Source organism: Balaenoptera musculus, chromosome 3 (assembly GCF_009873245.2).
Source record: "Balaenoptera musculus isolate JJ_BM4_2016_0621 chromosome 3, mBalMus1.pri.v3, whole genome shotgun sequence".
NCBI lineage: Eukaryota > Metazoa > Chordata > Mammalia > Artiodactyla > Balaenopteridae > Balaenoptera > Balaenoptera musculus.
Genome location: NC_045787.1, coordinates 78,948,364 through 78,969,393, shown reverse-complemented (window position 1 = coordinate 78,969,393; position 21,030 = coordinate 78,948,364). Strand labels below are relative to the sequence as shown.

General features: G+C 35.9%; 1 protein-coding gene across 3 annotated transcripts in view; it reads left to right on the top strand.

Annotated features, from left to right (window-relative positions):
- The window catches only part of CHD1 (chromodomain helicase DNA binding protein 1), a 76,327-nt gene that overhangs the window by 1,836 nt on the left and 53,461 nt on the right, over nt 1-21,030 (top strand). For all 3 annotated transcript variants that reach the window (XM_036845669.1, XM_036845671.1, XM_036845670.1), the window contains exon 2: nt 692-890. In XM_036845669.1, coding sequence (XP_036701564.1) covers nt 838-890 — 53 coding nt within the window. In that variant the 5' untranslated portion in view covers nt 692-837. The remainder of the gene's footprint in view (nt 1-691; nt 891-21,030) is intronic.

The window sequence follows — 21,030 nt, the reverse complement described above, 5'->3', positions numbered from 1 at the left end:
TTTCTGCCGCAAACCCCTTACTTAAAAAATCATAGTGTATATTCTGTTACCTTTTTCCCCCAGAGGAATCTCTGCTTGTCCAAACTGGATATATACTGTATTATTTAAACTTAAAACTGCACTATCGGTTTACCTGTGAAAGGACACATTTATTTTGACCTGTACATTTTTTTGGCTAAGATTATATGATACACTTTTACTCTCCTGTTCTCATGTGAGCATTTTCAACACTTCCCCTCGCTCTGGTATACGAAGTCCTTCGTGATAGGAATTAGTGCTTGATTAAGGTAACCTTTTTCCCCCTTATTTCATTTGTTTGGCCAAGTATGTAATAAGACTCTATTTTCTATTCTTGGAACGTAGGTATATGTTACATACTACCATTTTGCTTTAGTTTTTTGTCTATAATGTGTGGTATATACACACGGTTGCAATTAGTCTAAAAGTTCTATCACTCCACAAATATTTTAATTTTTTCTGTCAAAAATAAGCAGTGGTGTGTTAAACTCTAGTAAGTAGTCAAGAATGTAGTTAATAGAAGCCTAGGTATTTTGAGAAAAAGACCCCTACCGCTTCCTTACCACCTCTAATCTAATTGGCGTAGATAGATTTGTAGAAGTTCCAAATAGACTTATTTATCTTTTTGTCTACAGGAAATTTTCTCACTTTCTTAATTTTTTTTTTTTTTTAGGTGAGTCAAAAGGGTCCCAGGAAACCTGTGAATGTTGAAGAAAATTCATCTGTGAATTTTTGATATTCAAAGAGGAGTCAGTATTTATATTCATCTTTTAAACTGGGAAGATTTATATTTTATTTTAAAACTTCTTGATATTTACAATGAATGGACACAGTGATGAAGAAAGTGTTAGAAACAGTAGTGGAGAGTCAAGGTAAGTACTTTATTATCAAGTTTTTATTATGAAAACAATTTAAAACTTATGTGACTCTTTTTAGTTTTTCTAATAGGTGGCAGAGTTTTCAGATTTAGATTCACTGTTAGCTCTCCAAACATTAAAAAGTTTCTAATAAATAAAGCTTTGTTGAAAATACAGAGTTTAATTATTTTTTTCCATTGAGATGCACAGAGAGAAATTTAAATATAGAAAGTTTGGGATACTTAAATCTCTTTGGAGATTTATATTGTTTGGGTTAATAATTGAAACTAGAGCAAGTAAAGGAAGACATTTAAATTGATTTGACTGTTACTGCACTCTTCAAATAAAGACAATAAGAATTTCTTTACTCATTTTTTTCTGGCATTTTGTCTTCTATACCTGTGCTGTCCAATGTAGTAGTCAGTAGCCACATGTGGCTATTTAAATTTAAATTAGTTTAAATTACAAAATATTCAAAATTCAGTACTCAGTCACATTAGACACATTTCAAGTGCCGAATAGTCACATGTGGCTAGCGTCTACCGTGATGAATAGAGAAAAATAGAAAACATTTCTATCATGGCAAAGGTTCTTTTGGACACTGCTGATCTGGACATTTGTTAGAGTATTGCTGCAACACTTTTTTCCCCCATTACCTTTTCAAATTTGAGTTTTAATTATATATGACTGAGTTAAGAGTTCTTACGTGGGCCATGTCTTTGCAAAGAAGATATGGTTTATGGGAGTAAGCCATGTTAAGCTATTTTAATGTGTAAGAAACCTCTTCAAATACAAAGACTTTTAAAATTCTTCTGTAGCCCCCCAGTTTTAAGTTACCAGCCACGTTAATAATGCAATCCCATGTAGTTATATATGCTTATCATATAGAGAGGTCAGGAATATGGACATTGGGGTCAGACTGCCTGATTACTTACCCAGTTGTACTTATTAGCTGTGTGAATTAGGGCTAATTTTTTAACCTCTGAGACTTTGATTTTTGTATTTATAAAGTGGGGATTATAGTATTATTTATCTTATTTGAAGTTGAGGATTAAATGAAATGCTACCTGTAAAGGTTTTAAAATAGTTCCTGATATAATGAGCACTCTATATTATTATAATTAGCATCAGATTTTATATAACATAGAATAATACATAACTGAAACATTAATTACAGTGATGGAGAAATGTGAAGGACAAGGAACAGGAAAGTTTTGGCAGTTAAGAGGGCTTCAGGAAAATATTGGATAGAAAATGAAGCAGTGGGATATGTATTTGACCTGAGGCTTGGGATTTTCTGGTTATGCTAGGTATACTTTAGTTTATCAGTTTCACAGGCAGACGGTTTGGATAACAAGAACATCATAGAAAACAAGGAGCAGTTATGGGAAGCAGAATGATTTAGTAAACAAGTATTGGTCTAGGAGTTACAAAACCTGAGTTGACCTGTCTCTGCACTAACTAGTTCTCTGAATGACTTCTGAACTGTAAAATAAGGAGAGTTGAATTAAACGATTTTGAAGTTTCATCCTACTACTTAATATACAAAGTATTTAACAACAGAGTTTAACTGGAAGCGCCAAAGTTGAAGGGCTAAGCTAGAAGACCTTTGAATTTCAGCTTTGATTCCAATCTCTACAGGTATATTGACTGGAGTAAGTGAATAGGAGAGTCACATTGTCCACATTCTCTTGTTCATTAGTGAACAATGAAATGGTTAATAGGTAGAAATATCTAGGGGAAACGCAGGAGCCTAACTACCCACGGAATAGGAAATAAGGCTCTTGAGAGTAAATCTTCTGGTTGAACATGTAGAGAGATCACATGCTGTTATATTCTGACCCCTTACCTTTTCCAGTAATCTTTTATGTATTTTGCTGCCATATGTAAAACAAAGGGGGTGTCGTAAATCAAATTTGATATAGTAGAGATGAAAAAAATTAAACCCTGTGAAATCAAATTTACTTGAATCTTTTACAATGCATACTCATTTTAAATAATTGCAAAGTATATTCTCCAATTATTCTGAGTCATTATTTACACCATATAGATTTTATGTACTTCTGAGAATTGTGGCTGTCAGGTTATCTAGTTCTTGCAACTGCCTTGGTGTTTATCTGAAGAAGGGAGACCTGCTTCTGTTTTCCTTTCATTTTCTTCCTTTCTGCTGTTATGCTGTCCTTTTCCTTTGCTCTACCGAAGTTACTAAGCCTCAGTGCCCCCATACCAAAAGCTTTCATAACAAGGCAGTACAGAGAAGGGAGATTGTGCTTAGTTAAAAGAGTGAGGTGAACTTTATAGATACAGGGATTTTCTTGCAAAAACCAAAAGTCACCATAACTATGAATATTAATATAGAGTGATGAGGGGAGAAATACGCTTTTTTTTTAATAAAGCACACATCTTTTTTTTTTAATTAATTAATTGGTTTTTTTTTGGCTGTGTTGGGTCTTCGTTGCTGCGCGCGGGCTTTCTGTAGTTGCAGCGAGCGGGGGCTACTCTTCCTTGCGGTGCGCGGGCTTCTCATTGCAGTGGCTTCTCTTGTTGCGGAGCACGGGCTCTAGGCGCCCGGACTTCAGTAGTTGTGGCGCGTGGGCTCAGTACTTGTGGCTAGCGTGCTGTAGAGCACGGGCTCAGTAGTTGTGGTGCACAGGCTTAGTTGCTCCGTGGCATGTGGGGTCTTCCCGGGCCAGGGATTGAACCCGTGTCCCCTGCATTGGCAGGTGGATTCTTAACCACTGGGCCCCCAGGGAAGCCCTATGCTTGTTTTTAAAATTGATATATGCTGTAAAATTTGATTGTTATTGGCTAGAATTTTTACATGTATTTTTGCTTCAGATTTCCTTTTTTTCCTTCATGGAAATTTATGAAATGAAGTAGAATTAAGCAAGAAGTCATTTGGCATTTTTAGTTGGTATGATTAGCTTTCTACTCAAAAGTGTCTTTTTTGATTCTTTTGATGTGAAAACCTTTCCATAACCATTGACAGAAAGGAAGAAGAATACACGGGAGAACGTCTCTTTGGCTATGTTGTAACTGACAATTTTGAAACTTATTTACTAAGAAACGTGTGTCAGGATGCACCTGTACCTCAATTTCAAGTTAGCACAAAGTTTATTATATAACTGAAGTTAAGCTTTCTGAAGATACTATTGGAAGATTTCAAAGCATCAGTTCCCAGCTGTGTAGATTTCTGTTGTTATTGTAATGAAGTTTTTCAAAGCCTGGTTAGACATTTTTTATTTTAAAGTTAACTTGAATGATGATTTGCTCCAGAAATAGATGTGTGGGTAAAGACCAGAAATACATGGTTACATTTTACTAATTTTTGGATGATTGATAAATGCTTAATACTCAGAAGTAGTTTCTCTGCTTGCCTGTAGATTAAATTTTCAATAATGTAAATTTGTCCATGTAAATTTGAGAATTTATTTTAATTGCTTTAATTAATCTATATAGTATGCTTATGAAAAATTATCACAGAGTGAAGGAAATTTTGGTGATGTGTTGTAACAGTCTTACCTACTTAGAATTGATCTAGAGCTGGCAACTGAGCTATATTGACCTGATTCTAAAAGAATTTTTTAAAAAAATTTATTTATTTATTTATTTGGCTACATCGGGTCTTAGTTGCTGTACGCGGGATCTTCGTTGCGGCACGAGGGCTTCTCTCTGGTTGTGGCATGCGGGCTCTAGAGTGCATGGACTCAGTAGTTCTGGCACAGGCTCTCTAGTTGTGGTACACGGGCTCAGTAGTTGTGGCACACAGGCTTAGTTGCCCTGCGGCATGTGGGACCCTAGTTCCCTGACACGTATCGAACCCATGTCCCCTGCACTGGAAGGTGGACTGTTAACCACTGGACCACCAGGGAAGTCCCTAAAAGAATTCTTTTCCTTGATATATTATAGCTTTTTATAGCATTAACAGTGCTTGACCAAATATAAATATGTTTTAAATATATGTGTGTAAATTTTATATTTACTTAGAGGAAGTCTGTTGCAATTAAATTTCCTTGGCTTACTGAAAATATTTTAATTGTTTTATGCTTCAAGAGTCTTTGGGTCTCAACTTTTGAAGTGTTTTGAGTAGGCAGTGAGTAGGAAATATGATCAATGGAAATGTTCTAAATGAAAATCTCATTTTTAGAAATTCAGAGTCACTAAACACTTTTTAAAGGCTTTGAGAAAAAAGCCAGATAGTCGAAATGACCTGTTAAATTTAAGGAACACCAAGTCAAAGTTAATTTGAAGACAGGGCTGCATATTTCACCATATATCTGTTAGTACCCTATCAAAGACTTCTATGGTATACCAATTTTGGAAACATTGCTTTTATGTATACACATACCAGCAAGATTTCTTGCCATCAAAATCAGTTTCTTTTAATAAATGAAATTGAACATTTTTTAAAGGCAATAGAATGATATTTCCTGAGCTTACTTTGATGTTATCTCAGAGTTTTAAAAATTAATTAATTAATTTTTATTTTTGGCTGCATTGGGTCTTCGTTGCTGTGCACGGGCTTTCTCTAGTTGCAGTGAGCAGAGGCTACTCTTCATTGTGGTGCGCGGGCTTCTTATTGCGGTGTCTTCTCTTGTTGTGGAGCACAGGCTATAGGCATGCGGGCTTCAGTAGTTGTGGCGTATGGGCTCAGTAGTTGTGGTGCACGGGCTGTAGAGTGCAGGCTCAATAGTTGTGGTGCATGGGCTTGGTTGCTCCATGGCATGTGGGATCTTCCCAGACCAGGGATCAAACCCCATGTCCCCTGCATTGGCAGGCGGATTCTTAACCACTGCGCCACCAGGGAAGTCCTCAGAGTTTTTTTAAAAAGGTTCAATTTATTCTTAAATTTCAAAAGTTTTTGCGAAGAAGCATTTTAAGGAAGACAGGAAAATGTGAAATCACAAAGCCAGAATGTCTAGAAATCATTGAGTTAAAGAAACTGGTTTTTAAAATTAACTGTGATGTCATTAATTGTAGGAAAGTATGACTGTTTTACATCTCATTTTTTTGTTAATCCCTATTTCTTGATTCAGTATGTACTTTCTTCATCTTTTCCTACTAGTTTTTTCTTTCCTCAAATATCTTGTACATGCTACTGAATCTCAGATCATTTATTAAGATCATTTTTTATGCTTTGAAAACTCAATAAACTGTTAATCAGGAGCTTTGGTAATAGGTTACTCTCTCCAAACAGAATTCACGGAATTAAAATTTTCCCGGGACTTCTGAAAGTTGTGGTTAATCTAGATTACTGTAGTGTATTTAGACTAATTTTTAATTGGTAAAGATAAGAGAATTGTATGTGATTTGACTTTGAAAGACATTACTTTTATCTTCACAGGCATGAGATAATGTGGGGGCAAATATTAATGTGTAGTTGCCCCTTTTTTATACTGATTAAGTCATTGCTTATTTAAGATATTGATGACTTGTGGGTTATAGCTGGTACAGTTCTGTGTTTAAAAATACGAGTATTTGTGGCAAAGACATAAAGTTTGATGGAGAAAACTTTTTTTTTTGTATTTTTTATGAAAAATTTTATAACATTACAGAAGTAGAAAAGTTATAGCTCCAGTTGTGGTACTTGGTCTAGCAGCATTGGCATCACCTGGGAGCTTGTTTGTAATGTTCAACCTTGGACCTCACCCCAGACCTCCTGAATCAGAATCTTCTTTTTAACAAGATTCCCAAGTGATATGTATTCATAATAAATTCATATGCATATATATGAAGCTGTTTGCATGGAGTCATTCACCACCTTGCTACTTGTTGTTATTGAGTTTATTACACATGCTTTTTATTTTCTGGGAACCCCCCCAGAGAACTGTGTCATAGGCCATGCAAGCAAGAAGCTGGGTACGTTTCATTTCACAGTAGTAATGGCAACCAGTAATTACTGAGCTCTTACTCTGACTGAGCCATGGTGTACATGGTGCATTACATTAATTTATTGTAGGTATTCCTTCCAAAATTCCTGTGATGTATTTAGTACTATGTTTCCCATTCTCCAGAAGGGGAAACCAGATTTATAGCCTTTTTAAACGTCTTAAAAAAAATCAAACAACTATTAACCAAATTTCAGATTTTACTTGGATTTTATTGTTTTTCCATTAATGCCCTCTTTCTATTCCAGGATTCAGTCCAGGGTACCATGTTGCATTCAGTTGTTAACTCTCCCCAGTGTCCTCTGATCTGTGAGAGTTTCTAAGTCTTTCCTTAATTTCTTTAACAGTCTTGAGAAGTACTGGCCAGGTATCCTATAAAACGTCCCCCAATTTGGCTTTGTCTGATTTTTTTTACTAGGATAAACCAGGGTTATCAGTTACCAGTTTTTAGAAAGAGTATCACAGAGACGAAGTGCTCTACTGGTCACATCATAGGGGGAGCAGAATATCCACTTGACATTACTGATTATGTTAACCTTTATCATTTGACCAAGATAGTATTTGCCAGGTTTTTCCACTATAAAGTTACTGTTTTTCTCTTTCCATACTGTATTCTTTGGAAGTAAGTCACTATGTCTAGCCCACTCTCAAGGGATGTGGTGAGTGGTGGCATGGGTGGGAATTAAGTTCTATCTCCTGCTGGGAGGGAGTAACTACATCGTATTAAATGGAATTCTTCTATAAAGAAATAATTTCTCCCTCATTAATTCCGTCATTCACTTATATAAGCATGGACTTATTATGTATATTTTATTCTTTGGATTATAATCCAGTAGGTTAATTTTAATTTTTCTCAAATTGTTTTAGCCTTGCCCATTGGGAACTCTTTCAAGTTGGCTTCTGTGTTCTTTTTACACCCTCCCATTCTTTTGCCCTAGAATCAACCATTTCTCCAAAGAACCCTGGTTTCTTTTATTGGAGAAAAGGGTATTAGAAACCAAGATTTGGGTGCTGGGTTGCTACTCAGGTGTCACTGCTTCGAGGCCCTCTCAGTAGACAGAGCAGAGTTATATCAATCTATAGATGTTTATATGTACTAAACCATGTGTATCTATAGTTGTTTCTGTGTCTGTCCATCTGTGTACATTTTTTAAAGTTTTATTTATTTGTTTGTTTATTTATTTTTGGCTGCGTTGGGTCCTCGTTGCTGCACGCGGGCTTTCTTTAGCTGCGGTGAACAGGGGCTACTCTTCGTTGTGGTGCGTGGGCTTCTCATTGTGGTGCACGGGCTCTAGGCATACGGGCTTCAGTAGTTGCAGCGCATGGGCTCAGTAGTTGTGGCTCCTGGGCTCTACAGCACAGGCTCAGTAGTTATGGCTCACGGGCTTAGTTGCTCCACGGCATGTGGGATCTTCCTGGACCAGGGCTTGAACCCATGTCCCCTGCATTGGCAGGCAGATTCTTAACCACTGTGCCACCAGGGAAGCCCCCATCTGTGTGCATATTAGGGTAAACATGAGTTAGTACTGTTGTCCCAACTCTAATCCTATACTACAGGATTCATCCTAATCTTCCTTTCTTGTACTTTCGTAACTTCCGTCTCTAATAGAGAGAAGCCTGGCTCCCACCATCTGCCATCCACCATGCATGTACTCCAACCTCAGTATACAAGTAAAGTAGTTTCAGAATTTTTAGGCTATACCCCCAGAAGAAACAGATTTACCAACTAAAATACAGTGTTTATGTACAGTGTACAGTTCCTATTATATTTAGCCTTATGATTTCTAGTCAGAACACTGATTTCCAAAGTTACTCAAGGTAGCTTTCTTCCCCTCATCCCCTTCAGTGTGGTTATGTCATAAATTTGTAATAGTTAGATTCATTTATCAGTTTGCATTCTATCCTGGGATCCTCAGTCACATGGGTTTATGTTTTAAACTTGCATATATTACATTTACTCTGTGATATACAGTTTCATGGGTTTTGACAAATGCATAGAATCATTTATCCTCCACCCCAGTACTGTACAGAATGATTCCTTTACCCTAAAAGTTTCCCTCTGTGTCCCAGATCTACTGAATGAGAATTTTCATTTTAACAAAATTCCCAAGGAAATGTATAGGCATATTAAATTTATATGCATATATATGAAACTATTTACCTGGAGTCATTCAGTATCTTGCCATGTTTTGAAATTATAAATTAAGTTGCAGAAAGATTATTTTGATCTAGAGGTGATAATGGAATAGCCAAGTTTAAATACACAATCAAGTGACTATCCTCAAACTCATGGGGTCGTATAGGCATTCAGGTGAGGTGAAAGAAAATGGAATTGGGCAAATCACTGGAGTCAGGTAATGGGCTATATGGGAAGTCTTCATGGAGCTTTTGAACTATTGTAATCTTAATGATCAGAAATGATGTGGTTTGGAAAGAAAAGAAGAACAAATGATGTATATCGAGAAACATGATGGAGAGGAAGGTTTTCACAGGATTCATAGTCCCCCAGTAAAAGAAGTACAAGTTCCCTAGTGCAGAGAATGTGTTGGACATCTTAGTTTCGCAGTTCTTGTCCCTGAGGTTTGTTTAGTGTCATATTGAAGTTTTTGTATGGTTTAGTCCCAGGTGGAGGAAGGAGGAAAAAAGGAAGCATAGCTGAATAAACAATACGAGTATTAAGAGACACCCATGGGAGAGTATATTACCCATGTGAATGGACTGGTCAGACCCACTGGTTTCCGAGAGAGACTCTAGGAATCTCTTGTACCAGAATCAAGTTCTTGTGTATTAATGACTGAGAAAATTGCTGTTTATAATTAGGAGTATATTATCTGTCATTGTGATATGAGGTGACTGCTTAGAAGTCAACTTTAAATAAATGTTAAACTGAATTTGAAAGTTTCTTTGGTGTGGATAGATTGAGATTTCAGTTATTGAGGTTAAAATACAGAGACACACAAAGTTCTGGCTAAACAGTACTGGCTTATGGGATCCACTGTCTACAGTATCTATCAGAGCTGTGGCATAAGGCACAGAAATAGTGGGGAGCACTTTTTTTAATGAAAACCATTCCCATTAGCTATTTCACATCTCTCCTGTTACTGCTTTTAGAAATACAGTTCTCTGTCCTCAGATAGTTATTTAATTTAGATGATTGAGCAACTACTATGTGATGAGTATCATTAGATGCTAAAATTTGAGATTATTCTCTAAAACTTAAAATCAAGAAAGAGACAGACCTAAACCTTAAATGTCTGAGTATCAGGTGGGTATGGTAAATACAGAGAGATACAGTCTGCAGCAGTTCAAAGGTAGGAGACAAGGAAGTTTGATCATAAGACAGATGGTTAATCTCTGTATCAAACCCAATATCAGAATGAAATTTTGTGCTTTTTTTTGTTTGTTTTTGAGAGATCATTTAAAACCTCTGGTAACCTTAAATTTTACACATGTTGAAAGTCCTTGTTATGTGGCTTTTATGGTGGTAAGGTGTTTTGACAGGCTTAGGCAAAAAGCAAAGAAAAATTTTTTATACCGAGGAAAAATGATGTTAGAAGGCAATACATTATGCTGAAGAGTTTTTATGTAAAGGATTGGGGCCATTGGAAAAGAGTGGAGTTAGTCTAAATTCCCTCAAAGAAGGCTGTTCTTGTTTTTGTGCTTGAGGTAGATTATAATATGATGATTGCCATCTGATGCAAATACTACAGTATTTCCAGTTCTAAATTACTAAATCCTGAATTACATTAATAAAAGGAAGAAGTTTGATCTGAAAGGAAATTTTATAAGAAAAGAATTACAATTAGGGGTACATGAGAGCTGAAAAGGTAAATAATCTCCTTATTCCAGTTTTAGCATGTATTTTATACCAAAGGTTTGACCTAGTGTGCAGTAGTTTATCTCAGTCATACTGTACTACATTGATCATTTCACTTTTTTTTTAACTAAATGACACAGTAGATGGAGGTTCTTATGTGCAGCACACTCTCATGGGTATATGCAGACTGTGATGAAATACCAAATTACAGATGATTTTGTTAGAAAGTAAAATATATAGTGCTGGGAACTTTGTTTTCTTGTGAGAGTATTCATTAAAGTAATTTAAAAGCATATAAATATTTTAAAAACCTTTTTAAAAAAGCAAATTAATCAAATGATTAATCTTTTAAAGATTGAACTTTTAAATGTAGACATTTATTTTATTCTTTGTGCTAATTTTAAAATTGTGGATAATTTCAAACATATGCAAAAGTAGTGACAATAGTAAAGTGAACCCTTGTGTATACGTCATCTAGCATCAACATATTTCATCTCATGGTCAATCTAGTTTAATCTGTAAATCCTACCTACTACTCCTCCCCTCAATTACTTTGTGGATTGTTTTGAAACATTATATAATTTCTACATGTGTTAGACATGTGTTCCGCATGATAGGTAATACTAATGGGGAAAAAATATAAGCGTTAAGTTTTGCCTACTTTTTATAATTATAAATAATAGAATTAGAGGGTTTTATCATATCATTGATATTATAACAAATTTCATACATGTTTTATGAAACTTGTTAAGTGACTTTGAAGTGTATGTATACATAGTCCTTATTTCTCATCTCATTCCCTGAATGCTTATTAGAGAAACTTCTGAGTTTACTGTCTTTACTTCAGATTCAGCATGACTAAACCCAGTCATCTTTGAAATTAGTCATGCTAAATGTTACCTTTCTTAGCATCTATTTCTAGCAGTTTTATTCTCATTTATTCAGTTAGAGACTTTAAGAATAATACTGTACTTTAAGAAGAAGAGTTTATGATAGAATTTTGCATTGGATTGGTAATTTAGAATGCTGAAAGGAGCTGTTGTGTGTGTTCTTTAGTTCCTAACAAAGGCAGTAACTGGTTTTCAGACCCATGAGGATGAATACTTTCCAGATTTTCTCAAACCTTTGATAGTTATTTTATGGACTGTAGTGAAATATAAGGATAACAAATTTTAATACAATGTAATTTTATAGAACTTGAAGGTGATCTGATCTTAGTTATCATCTAGCTGAACCCTTCTCATTTTCTAAGTGACTGCTTCTAGGCTAATATATTTTAAATAGTGGGTTGCAACACCTTAGAAGACCATAACTGGATTTTTTTTTAATGGAAGAGAATAATGTAAACTAATAGTGTTCCTTTTGTAGAGTATTACTTCATCAAACTTTTGTTACTTTACATGTGTGCATGTGTATACTACATCATGATATAAAATGTATTTATTATTTAAGTCATGATCCAAAAAGTTTAAAAGCCATTGCCTTTGACCACTAATTTGTATATTTTTTTAATTGTAAGTGCTCAATACCTGCTAATTTCCATATTGTTTCTCTAGCTCTGTTGAAGTGGATAATGGTCTATAAAAATAACTAAAGGCCCCAACTTAATGAATTCCAGGATGTAGTTAGAAGAGAGATACATGTATGAGCATAATTTGTAATATTGTGAAGGAATTATTAGTAACATATGAGCAAAATATTGTGAACACATGGGCTGGAACAATGACCTGTCCCTAGAGAAATTGGAGAAAGTTACGTGAAGGATAGGATATTTTTGAGTAATCTTAAAGGGTGAGAAGTTTTGTCAGTTGCTTCAGAGAAGAAGTGTTTTCTAGAGGGAAAGTGTGGGGAATACACCAATACCCAGCTCTAAAATTACTCCCTCCATGAAGCCTTGCATCTAATTTCATTTGCCCTACCTCTGGTTCCTCAATCAACAACTGATCCATCCTTATATCTTTTTTTCCTTTTTTTTAATCATCATCCTTGTATCTTTGATTCTCGCAAGTTTTACTTTTCCCATGGCATTTTGTCCCTGCTAGAAACTCTTGTTCAATACTTGTTAGTTGAAGAGATGAGCAAACGAATTCAAATTACATATGTATAAAACTTGTTATTTCAAAAGTGTTTATTGCAAAAACATTATTATATAGCATATCAGTTAGAGAACCAATTAAGGTGCCATATATACTAGAGTCCTCAAAACACAGGGTCTCAAAATTAGTTACTTCTTTTCATTATCAGGTAAGTGAGCTCTACCTCTTGAGGTTATCCAGGTACTCTGGCTAGTAGGACAGCTTTGTTATGTGTAACATGTGGCTTCTATTGCTCCAGTGGTTGCCATCTTCAGTCAACAGGAAGAAAATGGGAATGGGGAGGATTTAAGGCAAGCCAGTTAATGTTTAAGGCTAAGATGTAGAAATTTCATATCACTTCTAGCCATAATCCGTTGGCCAAAACCTGTTCACATAGCCACACCTAGCTGAAAGAGATGCTGGGAAATCTAATCTTTAGCTGGGTGGGCATGTGCCATTTAAAACTGGAGTGCCAGTTATGTAATACCAAAGGGCAAGCACAGTGGATACTGGGTGAGTGGGGAGGGGCAAGTAGACAACATTCATAATGGCACAACATAAAGGGATATTAAAAATAAATCACTCCTGGGCTTCCCTGGTGGCGCAGTGGTTGAGAATCCGCCTGCCAATGCAGGGGACACGGGTTTGAGCCCTGGTCCGGGAAGATCCCACATGCCGCGGAGCAACTAGGCCCGTGTGCCACAACTACTGAGCTTGCGCGTCTGGAGCCTGTGCCCCACAACAAGAGAGGCCGCGATAGTGAGAGGCCCGCGCACCGCGATGAAGAGTGGCCCCCGCTTGCCGCAACTAGAGAAAGCCCTCGCACAGAAACGAAGACCCAACACAGCCAAAAATAAATATAATAAATAAATTAATTTAAAAAAAAAGCAGAGGTTCTTTTTTTTAATTAATTAATTAATTTATAATAAATAAATTAATAAAAAAGCAGAGGTTCTTTTTTAATTAATTAATTTATTTATAATAAATAAATTAATAAAAAAGCAGAGTTTCTTTTTTTTTAATTAATTTATTTATTTTTGGCTGTGTTGGGTCTTCGTTTCTGTGCGAGGGCTTTCTCTAGTTGCGGCAAGCGGGGGCCACTCTTCATCGCGGTGCGCAGGCCTCTCACTATCGCGGCCTCTCTTGTTGTGGGGCACAGGCTCCAGACGCGCAGGCTCAGTAGTTGTGGCACATGGGCCTAGTTGCTCCGCGGCATGTGGGATCTTCCCAGACCGGGGCTCGAACCCGTGTCCCCTGCATTGGCAGGCAGACTCTCAACCACTGCGCCACCAGGGAATCCTCTACAGGTTTTATTCATAGACATTTTATATATTTATACTTATAATTATGACAGTCCAAAGAACACCTAACACAAATTTTGAAGTAATGATTCTGATCTTGAACTCAGAGAAAAAAAAATCAATTTTTAAAAATTCTAATAGCTATTAATATTGAGCTCCTAGTATATGTCAGATAATATGCTTTACATTTTTTTAAATCTTCACAGTAATCCGTAAGTGTGTTTATTATTTCCACGTGGTAGAAACCTGAGGCTTATCTAATGGGTGTAAATATATACATATAATGAGACAAAAGGGCTAGGAGGCGAGGAGAAAATAAGTCAGTTGAATTTCAGAACACCATTGAGTTAAATTAGTCCCGAATTTCCCCACAAATGTCTGTCAAAAAATTCAAAAACTCCCTCAAAGAAGTCCTTTTGAATGGCATTGACAATTAAGCAGTAGTTAAGGAGGAAGGGAGCAAGGCGTAAAGTGAGAATTTACTGCAGTATGCTTGTTCTTTAGAACAATAAATACAGTTCTTTGATTGCAAATACAGTTCTATTTATTGTAATTTAATAACTTATTACTGTAATTGTCAGGCACACAAGCCTCTGTTATAATATCTGTGTAAAATCAGTTTACCTTTTATCAATGTATCCTATAACTTCTCTTCCCCTCCTCCTCCCCAGAGTCTAATTCATCTAAATTCTACCAGTTTAAAAAAAGGAAAGAAAAATTATGGAAATGTGATATATTAGAAAGAAAATCTTTACATATTAGGAAGGAAAGAAGTAAACAAATGGATACGTTTTTAAAATGAAATCGTCGATTTAAGCCTTTGATACAGGTAGTCTAATTTACATATGATGTTTAAATACACAGTGTTTTTTTCTTCTTCGTTAGTGCTACTGTTTTGAGATGTTCTTTTCATTCCTCCTCAGTACTTCTACACCCACTTCAGTGTTTGACTTTTCAATCTATTCCAAGATTTATCAGGGCCAGTTTCTTCTGTTGGTGATCTGGTGGTAAGGAAAGCAGCTGTCCATTGCTACCACTTTCTTAGAAGGTCATTATTTTATTCATTCTTTCTTTATGTTCCATTGCAGGCTAGTTTCCAATTCCTGTGATAAAAAAGCATGTTTTTCCTTGTAACATAGAAGAATCATTGTTTATTCACTTGAGAATACATCATTTTCAAGTACTCAGTATAGGTAGTAGTGTTTTCTTTAGTTCAAAGGACTGATAAGAGTGGAAAGTTGAGTATAGAGAAAGGAGGTCTTGCAATTCTGTTATAGGCTGGGCTGAGCTAACACAGACTCTCACTCTGAAGCACTTCCTACCCACAAACACATGAAAATGCTAAATAATATAGAGCAAAGGAAAAAAAGTAGATGTGCAGCTGAACTTTAGAGAAAACTTTGATGTGCCAGGAACAGAACGGAACTCAAAGTCAGAGCAGTAAGCTCTGAGCAAACAGGGCAACGCAGGATATTTGGAAGGATACAGGCCCTCTGTACAGGGTGCTGGGATTGGGACTGGAACTTAGTATTTGACTACAGAATTAAGTCTCCTTAAAGCTGGGACCTTAGAAAGGTTGTCTTCTCTGAAAACAGTTCATAAAGTCTCCCTATATGTGCCTTCAAGGACATTTTTTGGTGGTGAGGATAAAATGGAATTCGTTTTACCAAAATATTTTGAAAGCTATAAAGAGATATTAAAAATTTTGTCTTAATTGGAGTATAAATGAGAAAAGGAGCCATAAGGGCCAAACAGATAACATAAATGAATGAAGCTGTCCAGGTATAAGACATTTGTTTAGGGGAGGCGACTGGTGAATTGGAGGTCATATCCTTCATCAAAAGGAACCAGTGCTACTTAGATATAGACAATTGTGACCATGTGGGAAGTGGACCTGGTGTTTTCAGATCGTCTGATTCTTCAAAATAAAAAAAAGGAAGAAAAAATTTCTTCTTAAAATTATTTTCTCCAAAACAGTTTTAAGTTAGATGACTTGGAGGAAGAAAAAACCCAAAAGAGAAAAGTAGAGGCAGAGAAACCAGGAGTAAGAACAAGAAAATTTCTGTGGAAGACTTAGGCTTATGGTGTTTTTGAAAAAAAGTAATGAGGAGGTAGTATTAGCCATTTATTAATTCACAAATATATTTTCAGAATATGTCAGGTAGAGTGCTAGAAAGTAGGGATACAGTTGTTAAGTAAAACACCCCTGTGCTCATACTAGTTTATGTTAAGCATACACTAAGTGCCAGATACCATGCTAGATGTCTAATGTAGTCTAGGGGAAGAGGTCTAAAACTAGGGAAGAAGGTGGGATGAAGATTAACAAGTTTTCCAGGTAGGGAGAATTGCTTTATACCAAGGCTATGAGGTGAGAAAGCATGGCAAATTCAAGGGCTAAAGGAGGTTAGTGAGACTCGGGTGCAGAATAGAGATATTTAAGATAAATTGGAGAGGTAGGCAGAGATCAGATTTTAGTCATTTTATCCCAAGAACAAAAGTGAGTCATTAAAACTCCTCAAGGCGCTAGCTTCACCAGAGGCTATGAGATGGGGCCAAGGCATATGTAATTGAAAACTTGGAAAGGGATGGTCATCTTCATGTTTGTTAGAGTTTGAAAAGCATTTCTCAGAGGTAATCCATAGATACATTTTAGTTATGTGGAACTCATGAGGAAGTAAACCATTGACGATAGCTGCACTAAAGCTCCTAAAAACTTAACTTGAATAAAACAATTTAAAAATGGATTTAATGTCTTAGAACAGAATATTAATTTTTCATGGTCACTCAGGTTATTAAGAACATTCACTTACCATAACCTTGGGAATACTGGAAAAGAATATTGGCTTTTATACTAAAAGAACCTGTGCAGATGTGAATTTTGAGCACTTTTACTACTGTCAGACAGCTGGAAATTTTGAAGGTAAATCAGAAGGGCCAGACAAGGGAGCATCTCCTAGCTGAGTCAGCCCGGTTGAGTAGCCTTCTGGGAAGTACAACCCAACATTTCTGCTTATGTTTCATTTGTCAGAACTTTTAGCTAATAGCCATACTTAGCTGCAAGGAGTTGTTGCTGTACACTTTTTTATACTGTGTAGACCATAACATTGGGATTTCTGTTACTAAGGAAAAGAAGACATGCTGAGTTGGGTGACTAGCAGTTTCTGAGGCAGCTGTTGTATACAGCTGGTCTTTAATTTCCCTTCCTTAGTGTTTTTATCTTTCCATGTCTCTTAAGGAAAAGCTTTATGCAGTTCTTATATTTTTACCTATTCAGCTTGGCCATTTTATTGACTGAATATTAGATACTTTTATTTTTCATGCCACTGAATGTTTACTTACTTGCCTGTTTCATATGCATTTGACTTCTGCAGCTTTAAAATTTCCTCATCTTTGTACCTTTTACTACTTGAATATGAGATACCACAATATTGAATATTAGTGACAAAATCTTGTGGTATTGGAAAAAATTATTTTTGTTTATTAACATTTTAATTTTGAATTAATTTCAAATTACAGAAAAGTTGTAAGAATTTCAAATTACAGAAAAGTTGAAAGAATAGTTCCTGTAATATGCTTCTGCCTGGATGCACTGATTTTTAGCTTTTTGCCACATTTCCCTTTTATTCTTTCTTTTTATACATATATGTTTATATACATGATATTTATGTAATATGTATTTATTTTTCCTGAATAATTTGAGAGTAGGTTGAAAAAATCATATCCATTTATGCTTTTAAAACTTCAGTATATATATTTTTAAGAACCAAGGAATTCCCTTATATAAGCCCTGTATAGTTATTATATTCACGAAAATTTACGTTAATATAATACTTTAATCTTTATTCTGTATTCCAGTTTGGTCAATCATCCCAGTCATCTTTCAGTACAGGGTTCAGTCTAAAATTGGATTTGGCTGTCATGTCTCTTTAACCTCCTTTAATCTGAAACAGTTCCTCTTTCTTTGTCTTCCATGACATTAGCATTTTGAAGGCTATAGGCTAGTAATTTTATAGAATATATCTCTCAATTTAGGTTTGTCTTGTGTTTACTTATGATTTGATGCAATTTATGCATCCCCTTCACTCTGCATCCCCTGGCTGGAGGACTGTGTGAGTGATGATATGTCTTTCACAAAGGTATCAAATCTGGAGGCTCATGTCTGTCTGTCCCTATTGGTGATATTAGTTTTGATCACCAGGACAGGGTGATATCTGGTTTTTCCACTGTAGTTTCTAATTTATCCATTAATACAGCTAATAAGCAATTTGTGAGAAGATACTTTGAGACTGTGCAAATACCTTACTCATCAAACTCTCCCCCTAGATTTAGCATCTTTTGATGATTTTTGCCTGAACCAGTGTTTTCTATGATGATTGCAAAATGGTAATTTTCTAACACTGCCACCCTGTCCACATTTACCAGTTGGCATTCAGAATTCTTTCAGCCTGTCATCTGCCATCTGTCTGTCTGTCTTTATACCTACCTACCTATCATCAGCATGGACTCGAGGATTCCTGTTTTATTTACTAGGTAATAATCCTTTACTGTCTGTTTTGATGCTCAAATCAGATTGAGCTGATGGAAGCCCCTTCAAGTTGGCTCCCATATCCTGTTTTTTCTTCTTTTCTCTTTAGTATTTTGCTTTTTGGCACAGCAAGCTTGTTTAGGTTCATCTGGTGCCTTCCCTGTCCCAGCCTTAGAATCTGCCATTTCTCAAAGGACTTCTAGTTTACTTAAGTGTGGATTTGTATTTAGGAATCAAGACCTGGGTGCTAGGTGATTGTAAATTTAAAACTTCAAAGGGGATATATTTACATTGGTTGATAAATAGCAAATAAGAAGATACACTGCCATAAATACAAAAAAGATATATGCAGAGGGTCATTTTTTTGTGTCATTGTTTGTGGTATCAAAAGACTGGTTCATCTTTGAGGGCCAGGTTGAAACTATGGTGTATCTACAAAATGGAGTATATGCAGTTGCATAAAGGAAAGGGGACTATATCCCTACACTGCTATGGAATGACCTCCAGGATACAGTGTGTGTATAATATGACATTTATATAAGATTGTAAATATGTTAATAATCATTTGTGAAAGGGGAATATAAATATACTCTTATTCATAATTTGCTTATATTGAAAAAGGGAAAATAAGTGAAAAACTTAAAAAAATAATTTCTGAAGGGGGAGAGAGGTCATGGTGTAGAGGAGACAAGGATGGAAGCTGGATTTTGATGATAACTTTGGTAGCTCTCAAGTTGGATCCAAGTAAATAATAAAGCAACATTAAATCAAAGTGAATAAAAAGCAGCTCCTAAAAATGAAAAAAAAAAAAGCAAATGACCCTAATTAAACAAAATTAGTGACCATACAGAAGTCTGGTGATCAAAACTAATATCCCTAATAAAATATCACTATTTTAGTTGGCTTCAAAGCAATAATTTGATAGTAGGGGTGAGTATTCCTGAAGGCCAAGAAGAATTGTGAAGAAATCTTAACTTTTAGTTCAGACGTCTTAACTAAAAGTTAAGACGTCTTAACTTTTAGTTAACATTGTTAATCAATGTTATTGCTATTTTGAAACTGTTATGTCTATTCTAAGGTAAAGCAAATAATTTTATTAGTGTCATTTGGAACCAAGAAACTCAACCCAAGTGATGATATAAATATAAAATCAGAGAAGTAAAAAACCTACAAATTTGACTTGGAAATACAGTGTAAATCCTTAATGCATTGTCTCTATAAAAATACACGTATCCTAGCTCATCTTATTAAAAAAAAATCTTAAAAACAATGACCAATCCAGTAGTAATAGGCTCACCCAGTACGCAGATTGCAATTTAATTTCCAGCTTAAACAGAAGCAGGGCTTTTTTTTTTTTTTTTTAATAAATTTATTTATTTATTTTTGGCTGTGTTGGGTCTTCGTTTCTGTGTGAGGGCTTTCTCTAGTTGCGGCGAGCGGGGGACACTCTTCATCGCGGTGCATGGGCCTCTCACTATCGCGGCCTCTCTTGTTGCAGAGCACAGGCTCCAAACGTGCAGGCTCAGTAGCTGTGGCTTACGGGCCCAGTTGCTCCGCGGCATGTGGGATCTTCCCAGACCAGGGCTTGAACCCGTGTCCCCTGCATTGGCAGGCAGATTCTCAACCACTGCGCCACCAGGGAAGCCCAGAAGCAGGGCTTTTTGATGAAATGCCTGAGTTACAGTCTGAGGCAAGAAATATACAAGATGAGCGTGGTTCATCTCATCAGACCAGAAAGTGAGGAAGCTATCAAAGACGACTTGAGGTCTTGTGAAAAGGATTCAGGAAGTAGTAAAGGGTTTCCTGTTCGCTAAAGAGGGGACAATTTGGGCATTAACAATGATAATGGATTGTTAAAACTCATCAAATAACTTCAAATCCATGAGTTCATAATGAGACTTAGAAAATTACTGGTCTACTTACTTTGAAAGGATGCTAGCAATTTAACTCATTTTGAAAGCTGGAAAAGAAGGAAAAGAAATGAAAGTGCATTTCCGGTATGAACTGTACCTCAAAGTTAACAAATATGGTGAGGGAAATTTTCTCCTTATAGAAGAAGTATTCCACCTACTAGTGAATAAACGATATAATGGGTAAATAAAGAATGATATAATATCACCATTTTACTGCCTCTAAATAAATAGTGGATGAAGTCCCTGTAGGGGTATGAGGAACTGTATAATGGAAGGATAAGGCTGAAAATAACCTGAACACACAGATCAAACAACCTCATACAAAAAGAGACAACCAAACATTGTTTCTTCTAATGGAAGTCCACAACAACTCTTAAAATACATTCTTGCCAAGAAGAACTGAATTTAAATCTGAGCCTCTAGATCTAACAGTTTACAAGAAATACAAGGGACAGAAAAATCTGTCAAATAATACCACAGAGATGCAGTCAGTAAAATCTGGAAAGCAGGAAATGTCTGCAGGAAAAACTGCCTAATTTATTCCACAAAATAAATTGCAAGGGGAAAAAAAAGAGGGAGAGGGAACTGTCAGGTTAATGAAAGAGACTTAAGAAATATGTGATTCAGTTGCAGTGT